The 18667-nt window shown below is 43.7% G+C and overlaps 1 protein-coding gene across 4 annotated transcripts in view; it reads right to left on the reverse strand.

Moving 5' to 3' along the window:
• Nucleotides 1–18667, reverse strand: part of LOC121875024 (cholesterol transporter ABCA5-like) — a gene marked incomplete at its 3' end in the record, with an annotated part of 115291 nt that overhangs the window by 65804 nt on the left and 30820 nt on the right. For all 4 annotated transcript variants that reach the window (XM_042379376.1, XM_042379377.1, XM_042379379.1 and 1 more), the window contains 3 exon segments: nt 9756–9891; nt 10243–10368; nt 18000–18103. In XM_042379376.1, coding sequence (XP_042235310.1) covers nt 9756–9891; nt 10243–10368; nt 18000–18061 — 324 coding nt within the window.

Raw genomic sequence — 18667 nt, forward strand, 5'->3', positions numbered from 1 at the left:
ATACACAGTACTTGTATGGGAACACTAAGTGAAGTGTTCACCCCTTAAATAGTGGTAAGAGTCTGGCCCTCTCCTCCAAGTGTGGGAGAGCCGTCAAGTGGGGCGCTTTGATCAGTCAGGTTGACCTCGCCTGACTTGTGAGAGGGTTACAAGGTCAGCGTGTATAACATGAACAACTACCGAGTCATTGTTGAATAACTTAGTGAATAATTTGGTGCTATGCACTTGGGTGAATATTTATATAATACAAAAGGTGGTGTTACAGCCTTCCACCTCTGGTAATTTAATATTTCTTCCATCTGAGCACCTTCAGTATCCTAACAGTACTTTATATACTACAGTATTTGCATCATCCCTCCTGCCATGTGTGTGTGTGTGGTCACATACAGGAGGCACCTCAAGGCACTTGAAAACTTTCACCAACGTAGCCTACGTTCCATCCTCCAAGTTTGCTGGGAATACAAGAGAACAAATGACAGTATTCTTGCTGACACCAACTGTAGGAGCATCGAGGCTACCATTATCCATGAACAAGTACACTGGACTGGCCATGTTACCCACATGGACGACAGTAGACTGCCAAAGCAGTTACTTTACAGTCACCTCACGAATAGTAAACTTAACACTGGCAGTCAACTGAAGAGGTATAAGGGTAGTCTTAAGACAAATCTGAAAAAGTGCCAAATAATCGACCCCCTCACCTGGGCGACGATCACCCCACACCGTAAAGCTTGGAGGAGCACCACACGAGAAGGTGTTAATACTTTCGAGTTAGCCTGACCGCAAACTGAGGCAGACAAGCGTCAACGCAGGAAAGACGCTGCTACCGACCCTCCCGCACTAGGTGTAGCCCTCCACATGTGCAACATCTGTGAACGACTCTGTCGGTCCCGTATCGGCCTCTTTAGTCACCTCAAAACTCACCAACCTGGGTGACTTCCCTAATAATTCATATAATTGTATCACAGCTGGATGATCGTCATACTCGATTCTGAGTGACAGCAAAGAGTGAGTGAGTGCGTGCGTGCGTGTGTGCGTGCGTGCGTGTGTGTGTGTGTGTTTTGAAGGACCTACCTGGACCACGTAGTGGATGTGTTAAACAGGTGTAGTGAGGGAGGGAGCGCCTTAACACACAGGTATGACAGCCACCCAAAGTGTGGGGAGGACTTTGTTGGCACCAGCATCAGGTCACAAGAATGTCTACAGACCAGCTCCCACAGTACCAGGCGCCAGCATCAGGTCACAAGAATGTCTACAGACCAGCTCCCACAGTACCAGGCGCCAGCATCAGGTCACAAGAATGTCTACAGACCAGCTCCCACAGTACCAGGCGCCAGCATCAGGTCACAAGAATGTCTACAGACCAGCTCCCACAGTACCAGGCGCCAGCATCAGGTCACAAGAATGTCTACAGACCAGCTCCCACAGACCAGGCGCCAGCATCAGGTCACAAGAAGACTACAGACCAGCTCCCACAGTACCAGGCGCCAGCATCAGGTCACAAGAATGCCTACAGACCAGCTCCTCCCACAGTACCAGGCGCCAGCATCAGGTCACAAGAGACCAGCCCCACAGTACCAGGCGCCAGCATCAGGTCACAAGAATGTCTACAGACCAGCCCCCACAGTACCAGGCGCCAGCATCAGGTCACAAGAATGTCTACAGACCAGCTCCACAGTACCAGGCGCCAGCATCAGGTCACAAGAATGTCTACAGACCAGCCCCACAGTACCAGATCTACAGTTAATCTATATGTTGACTCTATGTTTCTTATATCTTTCTGTATTGAAAGCTTTTGTCAACCAAGTGACCCACTCCTCTGTTTCACTATATGTAACTTATCACCTCTGTTCATTGTATATTTTCAGCCTTCGGGCTGCCATGTTATCTTAATAAACCGTTAATAATAATAATAATAATAATAATAATAATAATAATAATAATAATAATAATAATAATAATAATAATAATAATAATAATAATCACACACACACACACAGTCAATATTACCTTTTTGCACTGTCACTATGTTGAAATGCCCTGTAGTGTGACCCTCTCCCCACCTAGTTATTGTATATCATATTTGTATCACTCGTGTTACTCACCATTGCATTATGCTGGGTCGTGACGGACATAAACGACAACATGAAACATTAATAAAAAATAATCTGAGAAGCTAACAAACTTCCTGTAGTGTATGGGCCTCCCTTGTTCCCCTGATACACCCCTGCAGGTGTGAAGGAGCTGACTCTGCCAAGTGAAGGAGCTGACTCTGCCAAGTGAAGGAGCTGACTCTGCCAAGTGAAGGAGCTGACTCTGCCAAGTGAAGGAGCTGACTCTGCCAAGTGAAGGAGCTGACTGCCAAGTGAAGGAGCTGACTCGCCAAGTGAAGGAGCTGACTGCCAAGTGAAGGAGCTGACTCTGCCAAGTGAAGGTGCTGACTCTGCCAAGTGAAGGAGCTGACTCTGCCAAGTGAAGGAGCTGACTCTGCCAAGTGAAGGAGCTGACTCTGCCAAGTGAAGGAGCTGACTCTGCCAAGTGAAGGAGCTGACTCTGCCAAGTGAAGGAGCTGACTCTGCCAAGTGAAGGAGCTGACTCTGCCATGAAGGAGCTGACTCTGCCAAGTGAAGGAGCTGACTCTGCCAAGTGAAGGAGCTGACTCTGCCAAGGAAGGAGCTGACTCTGCCAAGTGAAGGAACTGACTCTGCCAAGTGAAGGTGCTGACTCTGCCAAGTGAAGGAGCTGACTCTGCCAAGTGAAGGAGCTGACTCTGCCAAGTGAAGGTGCTGACTCTGCCAAGTGAAGGTGCTGACTCTGACAAGTGAAGGACTGACTCTGCCAAGTGAAGGAGCTGACTCAAGTGAAGGGCGACTCCAGTGAAGAGCTGACTCAGCCAAGTGAAGGAGCTGACTCTGCCAAGTGAAGGAGCTGACTCTGCCAAGTGAAGGAGCTGACTCTGCCAAGTGAAGGAGCTGACTCTGCCAAGTGAAGGAGCTGACTCTGCCAAGTGAAGGGCTGACTGCCAAGTGAAGAGCTGACTCTGCCAAGTGAAGGAGCTGACTCTGCCAAGTGAAGGAACTGACTCTGCCAAGTGAAGGTGCGACTCTGCCAAGTGAAGGAGCTGACTCTGCCAAGTGAAGGAGCTGACTCTGCCAAGTGAAGGAGCTGACTCTGCCAAGTGAAGGAGCTGACTCTGCCAAGTGAAGGTGCTGACTCTGCCAAGTGAAGGAGCTGACTCTGCCAAGTGAAGGAGCTGCACTCTGCCAAGTGAAGGAGCTGACTCAAGTGAAGGAGCTGACTCTGCCAAGTGAAGGTGCTGACTCTGCCAAGTGAAGGAGCTGACTCTGCCAAGGAAGGAGCTGACTCTGCCAAGTGAAGGAGCTGACCTGCCAAGAAGGAGCTGACTCTGCCAAGTGAAGGAGCTGACTCTGCCAAGTGAAGGAGCTGACTCTGCCAAGTGAAGGAGCTGACTCTGCAATGAAGGAGCTGACTCAGCCATGAAGGAGCTGACTCAGCCAAGTGAAGGAGCTGACTTGCCAAGTGAAGGAGCTGACTCTGCCAAGTGAAGGAGCTGACTCTGCCAAGTGAAGGAGCTGACTCTGCCAAGTGAAGGAGCTGACTCTGCCAAGTGAAGGAGTTGACTCTGCAGGTGAAGGAGCTGACTCAGCCAAGTGAAGGAGCTGACTCTGCCAAGGAAGGAGCGACTCTCCAAGGAAGAGCTGACTTGCCAAGGAAGGAGCTGACTCAATGAAGGAGCTGACTAGCCAAGTGAAGGAGCTGACTCTGCCAAGTGAAGGAGCTGACTTGCCAAGTGAAGGAGCGACTCTGCCAAGTGAAGGAGCGACTCTGCCAAGTGAAGGAGCTGACTCTGCCAAGTGAAGGAGCTGACTCTGCCAAGTGAAGGAGCTGACTCTGCCAAGTGAAGGAGCTGACTCTGCCAAGTGAAGGAGCTGACTCTGCCAAGTGAAGGAGCTGACTTGCCAAGTGAAGGAGCTGACTCTGCCAAGTGAAGGAGCTGACTCTGCCAAGTGAAGGAGCTGACTTGCCAAGTGAAGGAGCTGACTCTGCCAAGTGAAGGAGCTGACTCTGCCAAGTGAAGGAGCTGACTCTGCAAGTGAAGGAGCTGACTTGCCAAGTGAAGGAGCTGACTCTGCCAAGTGAAGGAGCTGACTCTGCCAAGTGAAGGAGCTGACTGCCATGAAGGAGCTGACTCTGCCAAGTGAAGGAGCTGACTCTGCCAAGTGAAGGAGCTGACTCTGCCAAGTGAAGGAGCTGACTCTGCCAAGTGAAGGTGCTGACTCTGCCAAGTGAAGGAGCTGACTCTGCCAAGTGAAGGAGCTGACTTGCCAAGTGAAGGAGCTGACTCTGCCAAGTGAAGGAGCTGACTCTGCCATGAAGGAGCTGACTCTCAAGAAGGAGCATCTGCGGAAGGAGCTGACTCTGCCAAGTGAAGGAGCTGACTCAAGTGAAGGAGCTGACTCTGCCAAGTGAAGGAGCTGACTCTGCCAAGTGAAGGAGCTGACTCTGCCAAGTGAAGGAGCTGACTCTGCCAAGTGAAGGAGCTGACTCTGCCAAGTTGTGGATTATTTGTTGGTCTAAATTATTCCACTCCTCATTAACGCTGCCTCTCAGCACTTATGTCCTACCCTTAGAGACCAAGTTTGATAATGCTCCACTTATTACCCTTAGAGACCAAGTTTGATAATGCTCCACTTATTACCCTTAGAGACCAAGTTTGATAATGCTCCACTTATTACCCTTAGAGACGAGCTTGATAATGCTCCACTTATTACCCTTAGAGACCAAGTTTGATAATGCTCCACTTATTACCCTTAGAGACGAAGCTTGATAATGCTCCACTTATTACCCTTAGAGACCAAGCTTGATAATGCTCCACTTATTACCCTTAGAGACGAAGCTTGATAATGCTCCACTTATTACCCTTAGAGACCAAGTTTGATAATGCTCCAATTATACCCTTAGAGACGAAGCTTGATAATGCTCCACTTATTACCCTTAGAGACCAAGTTTGATAATGCTCCACTTATTACCTTAGAGACGAAGCTTGATAATGCTCCACTAATTACCTTAGAGAAGCGATAATGCCACTTATTACCCTTAGCGTGATAATGCCATTATACCCTTAGAGACTAAGCTTGATAATGCTCCACTTATTACCCTTAGAGACCAAGCTTGATAATGCTCCACTTATTACCCTTAGAGATGAAGCTTGATAATGCTCCACTTGTTACCTTTAGAGACTAAGCTTGATAATGCTCAATTTGTTACCCTTAGAGACCTAAGCTTGATAATGCTCCACTTATTACCCTTAGAGACTAGCTTGATAATGCTCCACTTATTACCCTTAGAGACGAAGCTTGATAATGCTCCACTTATTACCCTTAGAGACGAAGCTTGATAATGCCCAATTTATTACCCTTAGAGACGGTTTGATAATGCTCCACTTGTTACCCTTAGAGACGAAGCTTGATAATGCTCCACTTATTACCCTTAGAGACGGCTTGATAATGCTCCACTTATTACCCTTAGAGACGGCTTGATAATGCTCCACTTGTTACCCTTAGAGAGACTAAGCTTGATAATGCTCCACTTATTACCCTTAGAGACGAAGCTTGATAATGCCCCACTTATTACCCTTAGAGACGAAGCTTGATAATGCTCCACTTATTACCCTTAGAGACCAAGCTTGATAATGCTCCAATTTATTCTTAGAGACGAAGCTTGATAATGCTCCACTTATTACCCTTAGAGACCAAGCTTGATAATGCTCCAATTTATTACCCTTAGAGACAAAGCTTGATAATGCTCCACTTATTATCCCTTAGAGACGAAGCTTGATAATGCTCCACTTGTTACCCTTAGAGACGAAGCTTGATAATGCTCCACTTGTTACCCTTAGAGACCAAGCTTGATAAAGCCCAATTTATTACCCTTAGAGAGGCTTGATAATTTACTTAGAGACTAAGCTTGATAATGCTCCACTTATTACCCTTAGAGACCAAGCTTGATAATGCTCCACTTATTACCCTTAGAGACTAGCTTGATAATGTCAACTTATTACCCTTAGAGACGAAGCTTGATAATGCTCCACTTATTACCCTTAGAGACTAAGCTTGATAATGCTCCACTTATTTTCTGTCGGGTTAAGGTCAGGAAATGGTTAGCCAATCACTTATGAAGCCTACCTGACTGTCAACAAGCCATTGTATTACATATTTTGCTGTGTGACTTGGGGCACCATAAACACATGAGCGCCATTCTTCAAAAGACCCCAATAATCACAAAACAGCTCCCACAGTAGCACAACAAGATCACCGGTTCCAAAGTACAAGAAGCGACCCCACACCATCAGTGACTCGATGCTTAACTGTGCTAAAAGTGAACTTGGGGTCAAGTTAATCACTCCTCGGTCGCCCGTGACACATTAGGAGTAATGACTTCCAGTAGAAAACGTTGCCTCGTCACTCCACGGCAGGCTCTGCTACTTGGTCAATCCCACCGAGGGTTAGCCTTGGCAAAAGCGACCCTATGCTGCCTCTGGACAAGGGTGAGAGTGGTTTGCGTGGTGCAGTGGCTGCTAAACTGCAGGTCGTCATGGATGGGGCGGTGAACGGTCCTTTCAGAAACATCACCTAGAAGTACAGGGTTTTTTCTTTCAATTCCCTTGCTGACAGACGTGGACTAGCATCAAGTTGCCTCTCAAGAACAGTTAACGTGCGTTGGGAAGTTTTTCGAACCTTCCCTGGCCGTCCGCTGTGCACTGGTGTTGTCAACCCGCCGTCATCTCAAAATTGTATAATTCACATCTGAACAGATCGTTCACTCACACCAACAATTCTTGATATTTCCTCTACAGGTTTCTTGCCGTTATGCAGACTAATAATTGATGCTATCTGCTTTTCTGTTATATCTTTCCTCTTGCCCATTGTGGTAAAAAAGGCAAAGAAACAACGGGCATTGTGGCAATAAATAGGGGCAATGTCGTGGGGTAAAACTCATAAATCTTCCTTCACAAAATTTACGCTGGCAACTGGTGAACGTGTTGATTGATGGCTGGCTTATCCTTAAGTCTCCCTTCGCTGCCAGACTTACAATGCCTCAGCCCCAGCTGGCTGGCGGAGGGGTGAGACACTTCAGCAAAGATCACTTCCGCGGCCACCTCGCGCATAATGCAATGGTGAGGAGTGCATGTTACTTGTACAGTGGTCCCTTGGTTAACACAATTGCTCCACAGAGTCGTTCGTTAGCCGAAAATTTTATTAACTGAATCTATTATTTCAATGGGATATTGGGTAATTGGTTCCAACTCACAGAAAAAGTACATACAAAGTACTGTATACTGGTAATAGAATTAACAAAACATTAAATATAAACTAAATACAGTACTGTACTGTACAGTATACTGTACAATAATAAATAAAAAACAGTAGAATACTGTACTGTATTTTAACTTACTTTGAGGTGTGTATGTTGTATTCCTGGCAGCTTTGTTTATATATCAAACAGCTGACTGCAGAGGCAGTCGATGATGACATGCCATATTCTTTACAGAGTGCATTGGTTCTTATGCCTTCTTCATGTTTCATAATAATTTCTGCTCTGTATATTATCAATATGTTAACTAAATTTCAGAATGACTAATAATTTTAATATAAAAAATGCAGAAATTTTCAAGAGACCAACTTTCTTGATATTTACTCCACTGGAAATGAATTTAAACATAGAACAGATTACTGTACTGTACAGTATATTGGCGGACTAGCCGACCAGCTGATGCACACAACAAAACGTGTTTGTTGTGAGGATTTCGTTAATCGAAGTTTTGTTCGTTAACCGAATTGAAGATCCTTCTGCCTGCCATGCTCTTTCAATCAACTGTTAATTATTATTATTATTATTATTAAATACACTCACACACACTCACACACACTCTCTTGGCAGCAGTGAGACACAAGAGACAGCAGCTACCCCTGGGAAGATGGGCCAGGTTGTGGCCCATCTTCCTTCATTACAGAGAAGGAATCAAGGGTTAACTGTCTTGCTTTCAGTTTCTTCTCACACAGCATCTCCTCAATGGGGACAAATTCATTTAAAATGTTCCTCTTCACTCCTGTACTTTACTCTATATTTGGGCCATTTACAGTAATAAGGGCATCACACAACATCGGGTAGGTATCAGTTAAAATATTTTTACTGAGCAATTTTTCTGGTTCAGTATCTTGTGCACCTTCTGCCCCTTCACTAGCTCGGTGTTGGTCCAGCTCCTCATCTGTTAAGCTGCTCCTCCTGTGTAATGTCAGCAGCTCCTCCACATCATCGACATTCACTTCATTAAATCCAGCTTGACTAACTAGCTGGACAACGTCCCTGGTGATGTCGTCCTCCACACTGAAGCCTCGTTAGTCATGACAGACACTTGGCCGCACACACTGTTCATACACTTCTTCCTATGTTCTGCTAATGTTTTCAATAGCCATCATTTTTTTCCCAAATTCGGTGCATGGCTGTTGGTCGAGACCATCTGTTGGGAGGAACAGCTGCCTGAAAATGCGGTGGAGGTAATACGTCTTAAAAGTGGCAATGACTCCTTGGACCATTGGCTGGATAAGGGAACTTGTGTTTTTTGGCAAGAACACAATCTACACAGGCAGGACTGTCCTTACACTGTCTAGGTGCTGCAGGTGGTCAAGAGCATTATCCATCACCAACACAGCTCTGGGTACTAGAATTGTCTCCCCACAGTAATGCTTTACAGCAGGGCAAAAATAGGAGGCAAATTACTGCTGAAACAATTGCCTCACTAACCAGGTCTTCTTGTTTGCCAGCCAAACAACAGGCAGGTGCTTTTTTGACATGCACTCAATTGCTCGTGGAGTCTCACAGTGGTACACAAGCACAGGCGTGAGTTTAAAATCCTCCAACACACTGGTGCCCAGGAGAAATGTCAGCCGGTCGTTTGGTGCTTTGAAGCAACATAAATGGCTCTCATCTCGTGAGAAATGATTGTGTGAGATGGCAAACGAGGCAACGCCCAATCAACCCCTCTCCTCAACCCCCAGCCTGTTTACATATGCAGCATTTTGCCTTGAATACTTAGTACCTCTCGTTAGGTCTATGGCATACTGTATCTCATTAGACAACTGTACAGTATTCAGTGAGAGACTGTCTGTTCATGAGATTTTTTCTAATTTTACCTACTTCTTAATAAACATACTTATACTCTACACTGTTTTACCCATCCCTTAAAACCTTCAAGTGTCCCATCATTAAAAACAATACATACTCGACATATAAAGTTCATGAGTGTAGGTAGCGAGGTACAATACAATACAGTACAGGCTATTATACCACCAACCAATTATACCACCAACCAATTATACCACCAACCAATTATACCACCAACCAATTCTTTCTCCTCAACCAAATGTTTTCACCCAAGTTTCCTGATGTAAATAATGAACCCATTCAAGACATTATCTGACCCCTGGAGTGTAGCAGGTAAAGGTTCCCAATAATATATAAAATAAAGACGATTTTGGGGGAGAATAACAGTTAATAGTTGTGCACTGTAGTAAGGTTTAAGTCTTGTAAAACTGTACAACATGGGTCTGGAGCAGATGAGTTTAATATATTGTGATGTGAAATGTATTGAAGTAGGATTCTTCAGATGAAAGGTGAAGGCCAAGCTATGTGTTATATGACCCAAGGACAGGCCAAAGGTGTCGAGAACTCACACTAATGATGGCAGTGTCAATGAGAGTCTGAAGTACTGAAAATCCTGAGAAGAAGTAATGATTTGGTGGACAACCAGAGAGTTGTAGGCCAGTGTCCTCATTATGCAGGCTACGACAGTTTGGTCCACTGGTCCATCTGTTGGGGAGGAATTAAGAGTCATAATTGGAGATCTTCAAGAGCTCAGTGTAAATTATCAACAGGCAATTATAGTAAATTATTTTCCTATGATCCAGGAAAACATCAATCCATCAACGACTACAGATGGGAGAAAGACACTGTTGGACAAGATGCATTAGTTCAGTAGAGGAGGACCAATGGTGACACAATGGACTCCCAGTTGGTGAGACACAACATCCACTCAACTACAGGATGTCAGCACACAACATCCACTCAACTACAGGATGTCAGCACACAACATCTTCTGAACTACAGGATGTCAGCACAAGAGAACAGTATTAACAGGTGGTGGTGCAACACAGTACTCACAGGTTCGAGGAGAGTGGGAGACCACCAGTGAGGATACTGAGGGGGTTGAACCTCAAGAGGTAGGTTTTATTCATGACAGGATGATGAGGGAACACCACTGCTCTTGATATTATAGGAGACTTCGCCCTTGAAAGAAAACATTTTCATATTAATAAAGATCAAGTTAATATATATACAGTGGGCCAACAATTACAGTACAGTCAGTTCTGTTATAACGTGATAGTTGTGTTCTTGTAAAACATCCTGTTATAGAAATTCGCATAATAGAAATAACAGGGCTTATGGAGAAAATAGGGTTAGGTGCAGATTACTACTACGAAATCGAAAAAAATTTAGTAGTTAGCCTAACACAAAGGATAGCGTTAATAATTGTTACATTCATATCTAATAATGAAATCATACAAAATGTAACACTTAACCTTGAAAAAATATGAATATAACTTGATGGAGAAAGGGTGATTTAGAGGTAGATAACATCGAGCTTCTCTTCAAGGGTTATATTTACAATCATACGGAATGCGATCACCAGAACGCTTCTTGGAATCTTCTTTACCATATTCACAGTTAATACCACAAAATTGGAGAAATAGTAAGCAAAAATCGCGTTACAGCAAACAAGCGTTCGCGTTATACAAATATCGTTCCTCTATTCATAAATCGCGTTAGAGCAAATTAACGTTGTCAAAACACGCGTTATAGCAGAACTCGCTGTACTGTGAAATAACTAGACATTTTTATTCTTTTATGTACAGTATAGTCTGGGTTTACGCAGATATTTTATACGCGGACGGCCATTTATGATTTTACACAGCACCTGTTCAGAAGCGAAAATTATTATTTACGCGGTAAATGCCATCATATACACTGCAAGTGGCGGGCGGTGCTGGGCACTGACGTCAGACTTGTGCCAATGTCATTCGGACTGTGATTGGGCCACGTATCCTTATCACCCACGCATCCCCTCCGCTGCGCACTGTGATTGGTCTATTTAACGCAACCCCTGCCACCCACGCCCTCCACCACCGCTGCGTCAGTCTCACTGTCCTTCTTTCGTGCCCAGGAACCCTAAACTACCGCCAAGCCGCCTGAAGCAGAAGGTGCGCCGCTATAAGTGTAAAGTACAAGATCGTCCAGGAGATAGAAAAAGGCGCGAGACAGGTGGATCTGGCTAGACAATATGGAGTGAATGAATCGACAATCCGCACAATCAAGAATGATGCCGGCAAGATCAACGAACACATGAACATTACCAAGTCTGTAGGTTTCTCGCTGGTGAAATATTGCCACAATAAGGTGCTGCTGAAGACCGAGAGTTTGTTGGTAAGCTACATTATTCGTCAGTCGAGAAGGAACATGGTGGTCGACACTCAGGCACTGCCGGGAACTCACAGCAGTAGCAAGAAAATTGGGGGTTGCAGAGCCCAAGCCCTTCAGTGCTTCCCCTGGGTGGCTGCAAGGTTTAAACGACAGATCACAAATATTTAGAAAGTCGGAGAAGGAGCAGGCAGGCTGCATGAATTTTCCCCTTTTACGGAAAATTATGGAGGAAGGACAGTACACCAACGACCAAGTGTTCAATATGGATGAATCAGGGTTGTACTGGATGAAATTGCCATCCAAGAACCTTCGTAGTCAAGTCTGCGAGCAAGTGTCGGAGGAGCAAAATGCAGAAGGAGCGCATCACCATACTGTTCACCACCACTGCCTCAGGCACTGCTAAGCTGAAGTTGTCTGTGATCCACAAAGCCGCCAAGCCGCATGCCTACAAGAATATGGACATGAGCAAGTTAAATGTCCACTGGCTAACCTCAGGGAAGGCGTGGATATCAAGAAATTCTGCGAGGAAAATAATATGCCATTCAACATTTTGTTGCTCCTCGACAACGCACCAGGACACTCGACCCTTTTGCTGGATCGTCACCCCAACGTAAAAGTGGTCTTCCTTCCCGCTAACACTAATGCGTTAATCCAGCCCATGGATCAGGAGTTGATTTAACGCCAAGGCTGCTTCTCAGAAGTTTCGGTTCCTGAACGACTTCACCAAACACCAAGGATGAATTGCAGAACCTAGAGCGAGGCGAGGGCGAGGATCTGAACAAGATTTGGCGGACAAAGTGCGGATTAAAACTGTTGAACATGAAGAAGGCTGTTGATTTCTTGGTGGAGCAGCTGTCTGTACGATTGCACCTGCGTGGCGGCATGTGTTGGGGTATCCCAGATGGGAGGCAGAAAGCGGTGGCTGGCAAGACTCAGTCTGTTGCTGTGGCATTGGAGAATGCAAGAGAGGCTGCACAAAGTGTTAGAGCTGCAGGCTTCTCCGAGACCTCAAGGACATCCTGGAGGTAATCAGGCAACCTGAGGTAACTGCCGACGAGATGTTGGAAGATGATGGTAGTGACCAGCGAGGTGGTACAGAACAACAAGAGCAGAAACTAACACATGCTGATGTGAAGGAGGTCATCGAGTCAGCTGAGAAAATGAAGCTCATCCTTGCCAAAGACCCAGTCAATCATCGCTATGAAGTGTCGAATAACCATCTGTTGAAATGCCAGGAGCCTTATGTTCAGATGTATCACGACCACATCAATGCTAGCCGTCAACAAAACATCACCGAGTTCTTCACCCGCCACCCACCACAGCCAGCCCAAGTCAGTGATAGTGAGGATGTGGACTTCGAGGGGTTTGACGAGGTGGTGGATAGAGATACAGGTGAGAGCCAATAATCTGCCCTCGGCCCAGCCATCTCTTCTACTAACATAAGTGTTTAAAAAACCTAATATTATTGATATTTCTCTTATATATTAATTGTTTGTGCATACCATCATAAAATTAAGATGTTATTTTTACTACAATGTACAGTATTGTGTCAGAGATAGCCAAACAAGGGTAGTCTGGCGGTCGGCCCAGTCTCTATTTCAATTAATCCCATACGTTCTGTTATTTTTTTCAGCGTTTCGCTTTATACGAGGATCTCCACGGGTTTAATTGACCGCATAAAACCAGACTATACTGTATTTCAGTATTACCACATTGGAACACTGCTTCTTGTGCGATCAGTAAAGTTAAGTAACGTTGGATCTGGTTAGTGACTTACGACCACCAGATGCTGCTGGCTTAAGGACTCTACTGGAAACTAATCTCGTGTGGCTTTGTCGCCTCGTCCTTGATCAAACTGACTAAATATCAACTATTATTACTTAACACACTACGTTTTCTCACTTCAACACAATGGTTTAACCCCTTTGAGCACAATGGTTTAACTCCTTTGAGCACAATGGTTTAACCCCTTTGAGCACAATGGTTTAACCCCTTTGAGCACAATGGTTTAACCCCTTTGAGCACAATGGTTTAACCCACTTTAAGGATATTTTAACCCTTAGGATGATGATAACTTAACCCTTCAATGGCAATGGTTTAACCCTTTGATGGTGATTTAACCCTTTGATGATGCTGATTTAAACCTTTTTGAGGGCAATGATTTAACCTTTTGAGGGTGATGGTTTAACCCTTTTTGAGAAAGCTGGTCTAACCCTTTGAAGACAATGATTTAACCCTTCGAGGTTTGATGGTTTAACTCTCTTGAATATAATGGTTTAATCCTTTTGAGGATGTTTTAACCCTTTTAATGATGATGACTTAACTCTTTGATGGTAACTGTTTAACCCTACAGGAGTCAAGGGGTTAACAAGGAACATCTGACCTTGAGCGTCAACAACTACAGTTCAGGAAGTAGTTGTTGAGAGTAATGGTGGGTGACTGGTGGAGCAGTAAGGTCGTGAATCATGCGTGACCTGTGTAAATAAGAGTGAAGCATGCGGTCAACCACGCCAGTCCTGCCAGCTGGTGAGGCCGGGAAGCTTTAACTGGCTGATCATTAGTGTCTCCATTTGATATTAAACTTTAAATACATTAGAATGTGTATTGCTTCCCTAAAAAATGAAACTTATCAACATATTTATCTTTTTTTTTTTTTATTCCTTTCTGTGAAGTCCAATAAACCTCAAAATTTGCCGTTGTTTACATCCATTTCAGAAGAAAAAAAAATGCTCAAAAAGTAGATTCAAAATGTTATGTTCAATGGTGTTTTTTTTTTTTAGAAAATCAGTGCAGAAAATTTCCACCAAAATAACCCCCAGGAACATAAAGGCAACTAATAACATCAAACTTATGGTAACTAAGGCAGAGAAGCAGTGTGACTCCCTCAACCTAATTATATCTGATGACCTGCCAACAACACCTGGCTCCTGAAGGAATCCTCTCAGGAGGAAGAGCAGCTCTCACGGTATGTGAGGAGTTAGAGATGAGAGAGACAATGACTGGCAGGAGGAAGAGCAGCTCTCACGGTATGTGAGGAGTTAGAGATGAGAGGGACAATGACTGGCAGGAGGAAGAGCAGCTCTCACGGTATGTGAGGAGTTAGAGATGAGAGAGACAATGACTGGCAGGAGGAAGAGCAGCTCTCACGGTATGTGAGGAGTTAGAGATGAGAGAGACAATGACTGGCAGGAGGAAGAGCAGCTCTCACGGTATGTGAGGAGTTAGAGATGAGAGAGACAATGACTGGCAGGAGGAAGAGCAGCTCTCACGGTATGTGAGGAGTTAGAGATGAGAGAGACAATGACTGGCAGGAGGAAGAGCAGCTCTCACGGTATGTGAGGAGTTAGAGATGAGAGAGACAATGACTGGCAGGAGGAAGAGCAGCTCTCACAGTATCTTGAAGAAGATTATATTAATTTTCTCCTCAAAAGTAACGTAGTGTTATTCTCTAACACCCGCAGCAACGACATCTTACTTTACTTTCAGTGACAGTACACAATACAGTGGTCCCTCCAGTGACGAGCGGTTCAATTAACGAGATTTCTGTTAACGAGTTAACTCCCGTAAGGACTTTCAGTTCTATTAACGAATACAACTTCTATTAACGGCAGCCTTACGTGAAACACGTTTTGGTGCGCGCATCAGCTGATCGACTCGTCCACCAATAATTGGTTCAATGTTTACTTTTGTGGCCAGTGGAGGAAACATCGAGAAAGTTGGTGTCTTGAATATTTTTGCATTTTTACATTAAAATTATTAGTCATTCTGAAATTTAGTTAACCTATTGATAATATTCAGTGCAGTGTTGATTTAAATAAAATAATCTACAGTAGAAGTCCAAAAATCCGGACTGCTTGGGGATTGGGTAGGTCCGGATTTTCGGATTTTCCGGATTCTCAGGCAGTACTTTTAAAATTAAAATTTAAGGAGGAATAAAGATGAGATGAACAGGTACATTTTGATAGTTTATTCATTAGCAAATAAAGCATGCTTCATTTATCAAAACGAGCAGTTTTAAAGAAACAAAGTCAACACTAGACAAAAATGTAAACAAACTGTCTAATACCATGACGAGTCTTGAAATTCCTAAGCCATCCATCACTAAATGCTCGCTCTGATTCAATGTTCATTTGCTACTTAAAAGACTTTGCTTTGGCAATAAGCATCGGCCCAGAAATTGCCATACCTTCTGATCATTTTAACAAAAACCATTCGTGCAACACTTTATCAAGATTTTCTAATTTGGGCCAATGTAAACTTTTTCTTTCAGCAATTTTAATGTAAGGCTCAGAAGAAGCTGTGAATTCTAGAATTTTATTCTTTGCCTCTTTTATATCATAAATTGTAGACTTTCCAATGTTGTATGTTTCCATTAGAACAGTATTGCTCACATTACATTCTAGTTTCTTAATTATTTCAAGTTTGTCACTCAATTTCAATGTGTTCTTCTTTCTCTTCACACATTAAAGTTTATCTACTTTAGGGGCCATTATTATGGGCCTGTACTCTGTACATGGAAAGAGTAGGACTCAAAATTACATACGTTGTCACAGTTTGATTGCTTGTTTTAAAGTGGCGATCGTGTGGTCGTTTGTTGTCGCTGTGCAGCTGTGGCATTCACTCATGCACACATACACACAAAAGATTTATAGTGCCTCAAATTTTACATTTCAGTTCAAGCTAATTACAAACTAACAAAATTAGCTACCTGTAATTTACAATTACTTATATTATTAGAATTATGTAAATTAATTTTTTAAAGCAACTCCATTCATTCACGTAACCCACAAAAGCCCGCTAAATTTAAAAAGTTTGAGTTTTCAAAAAGTCCGGATTCTCGGGTGGTCCGGATTCCTGGCATCCGGATTTTTGGGCTTTTACTGTATAATTACAAGTAGTGAACTTAAAATTATATTGGTGAAAGTATCAGTGTTCCTCTCGAGGAGGACATGTTAGATAATTTGTCCCTCCAGAGGTTCCTGACACTATTAGGGAAGGTGACTCATCTTCCAAAAAGCATTAAAATGCTTCTCTTCTCCTCCTCCACCCTCACTTCCTCCTCCTCCACCTCCACCCCCACTTCCTTCTCTTCTCCCTTCTCCTCCACCTCCACTTCCAATTCTCATCATTATCATCAACCAGGAACCTTCTACATACACACCTCAAAGTAAGTTAAAATACAGTATTTTATTGTTTTTTATTTATTATTGTGCAGTATACTGTACAGTACAGTACTGTATTTAGATTATATTTAATGTTTTGTTAATTCTATTACCAGTATACAGTACTTTGTATGTACTTTTTCTGTGAGTTGGAACCAATTACCCAATATCCCATTGAAATAACAGATTCAGTTAAGAAAATTTTCAGTTAACGACTGACCCTGCGGAACCTATTGTACTCGTTAATGGAGGGACCTCTGTATCCTGTACTGTCCTGTACTGTACTCTACTATACTGTACTGTACTGTACTGTCCCTGGATGAGGTAGCTACTGCCATCAAACAAATGAAAAATAAAGCCTCAGGGCCTAATGGAATCCCAGCCGAGGTGTATAAAGCAGGAGGACCTCTGCTTACCAGCCGTCTCCACTCTCTCCTGGAGAGTATATGGGAAAAGGAGGAAATCCCCCAAGCTCTTAAAGACGCCTCCTTGTCTTTCCGTATTCATCACTAACACAACAAAATTGGAGACAATAGCGAAAATCACGGAGTAGTTGACAGAAACCGCGCAATTCAACTGATCAAGTGATGTAAACAGAGAGCGCTGGTGTAAACTGTTATTAGTCCTCACTGCGAAACATTCTTTTTACTTATTCTTTTCATACAGTATTTATGGGTAACAGCTCAATTTGAAGAAAAAAAAAACGAAATTTACAGAGGACCTCACAAAAAGCCCTTCACAAACAAAAGACACGAATCAATTGAACATGTGATGTCGAAAGTGAACTGTAAACATTGCATAACCCCGCGTTGCGCTCAAAACGTTGAGGATGGAATCGCGTTATAGCCACCATTCGTAAGCAAAAGTTCGCGTTTTACAAACAGCATTCCCCTATTCATCAATCGTGTTGCAACCAATTCGCATTGACAAAACACGTGTTGTAGCAGAAATGACTGTAACTGGTATGAGGGCTGTGATGTCATTCAAGACGGTGGCCAGCATTCAGCTTGCTGGATCTCACGAAATTCATGATATTTTACGCCAAATTTAAGACTTGGTTACGTTAGGTAGTGCTCGGGAAATGAAATCGCGCGAAATATGAGATCTTACTGTATTCATTATATGAATATTTTTTCCTGTTCGGTAAAGTAAATTTCGTTGGGCGACACTTGGTTGAGAGAGGTATTATAGCAGGAAGAACATCACCTCTCAAGAAACACAAAAGTTATGAGAAAAAGAGTAGAGGAACACTGCCAACATCCACCTGATGATACTTGCCTGAACGCCTTCAACAAGTCCTCCTCGCTGTTATGATACACAACAGATATTACTACTCCCATACCAGTTCCAAGTTCTTGAATCTTCTCTACAAGTGTCTCCACCTGTAGAACATAGATAAAATAACATAAATTAGTTATCTTTATACGGTAGAACCCCAGTTATCCGGCACCTATGAGAGGTGACGGATAAAGATATCTTCCGGTTAGGTTATCCACACTCTTAGGGTCCCCCAATAAATCCTACAGTGCTACAGGCTGACCTCACAAAGACACACTTCTTTAACACTTACTCCACTCTATATAAATGATGAGATTAAAAATAAATAAAATACAATATAAAACAATAAAATAAGTCAAAAGAAGATCATGTGTGTGAACGTGTGTGGAGGCAGGTATAACCAAGGCTATAACTACCACGCTGACTCACCTGCCCAACGTGTGTGGAGGCAGGTATAACCAAGGCTATAACTACCACGCTGACTCACCTGCCCAACGTGTGTGGAGGCAGGTATAACCAAGGCTATAACTACCACGCTGACTCACCTGCCCAACGTGTGTGGAGGCAGGTATAACCAAGGCTATAACTACCACGCTGACTCACCTGCCCAACGTGTGTGGAGGCAGGTATAACCAAGGCTATAACTACCACGCTGACTCACCCGCCCA

The sequence above is a fragment of the Homarus americanus genome, unplaced genomic scaffold (genome assembly GCF_018991925.1).
Source record: "Homarus americanus isolate GMGI-L3 unplaced genomic scaffold, GMGI_Hamer_2.0 scaffold7732, whole genome shotgun sequence".
NCBI lineage: Eukaryota > Metazoa > Arthropoda > Malacostraca > Decapoda > Nephropidae > Homarus > Homarus americanus.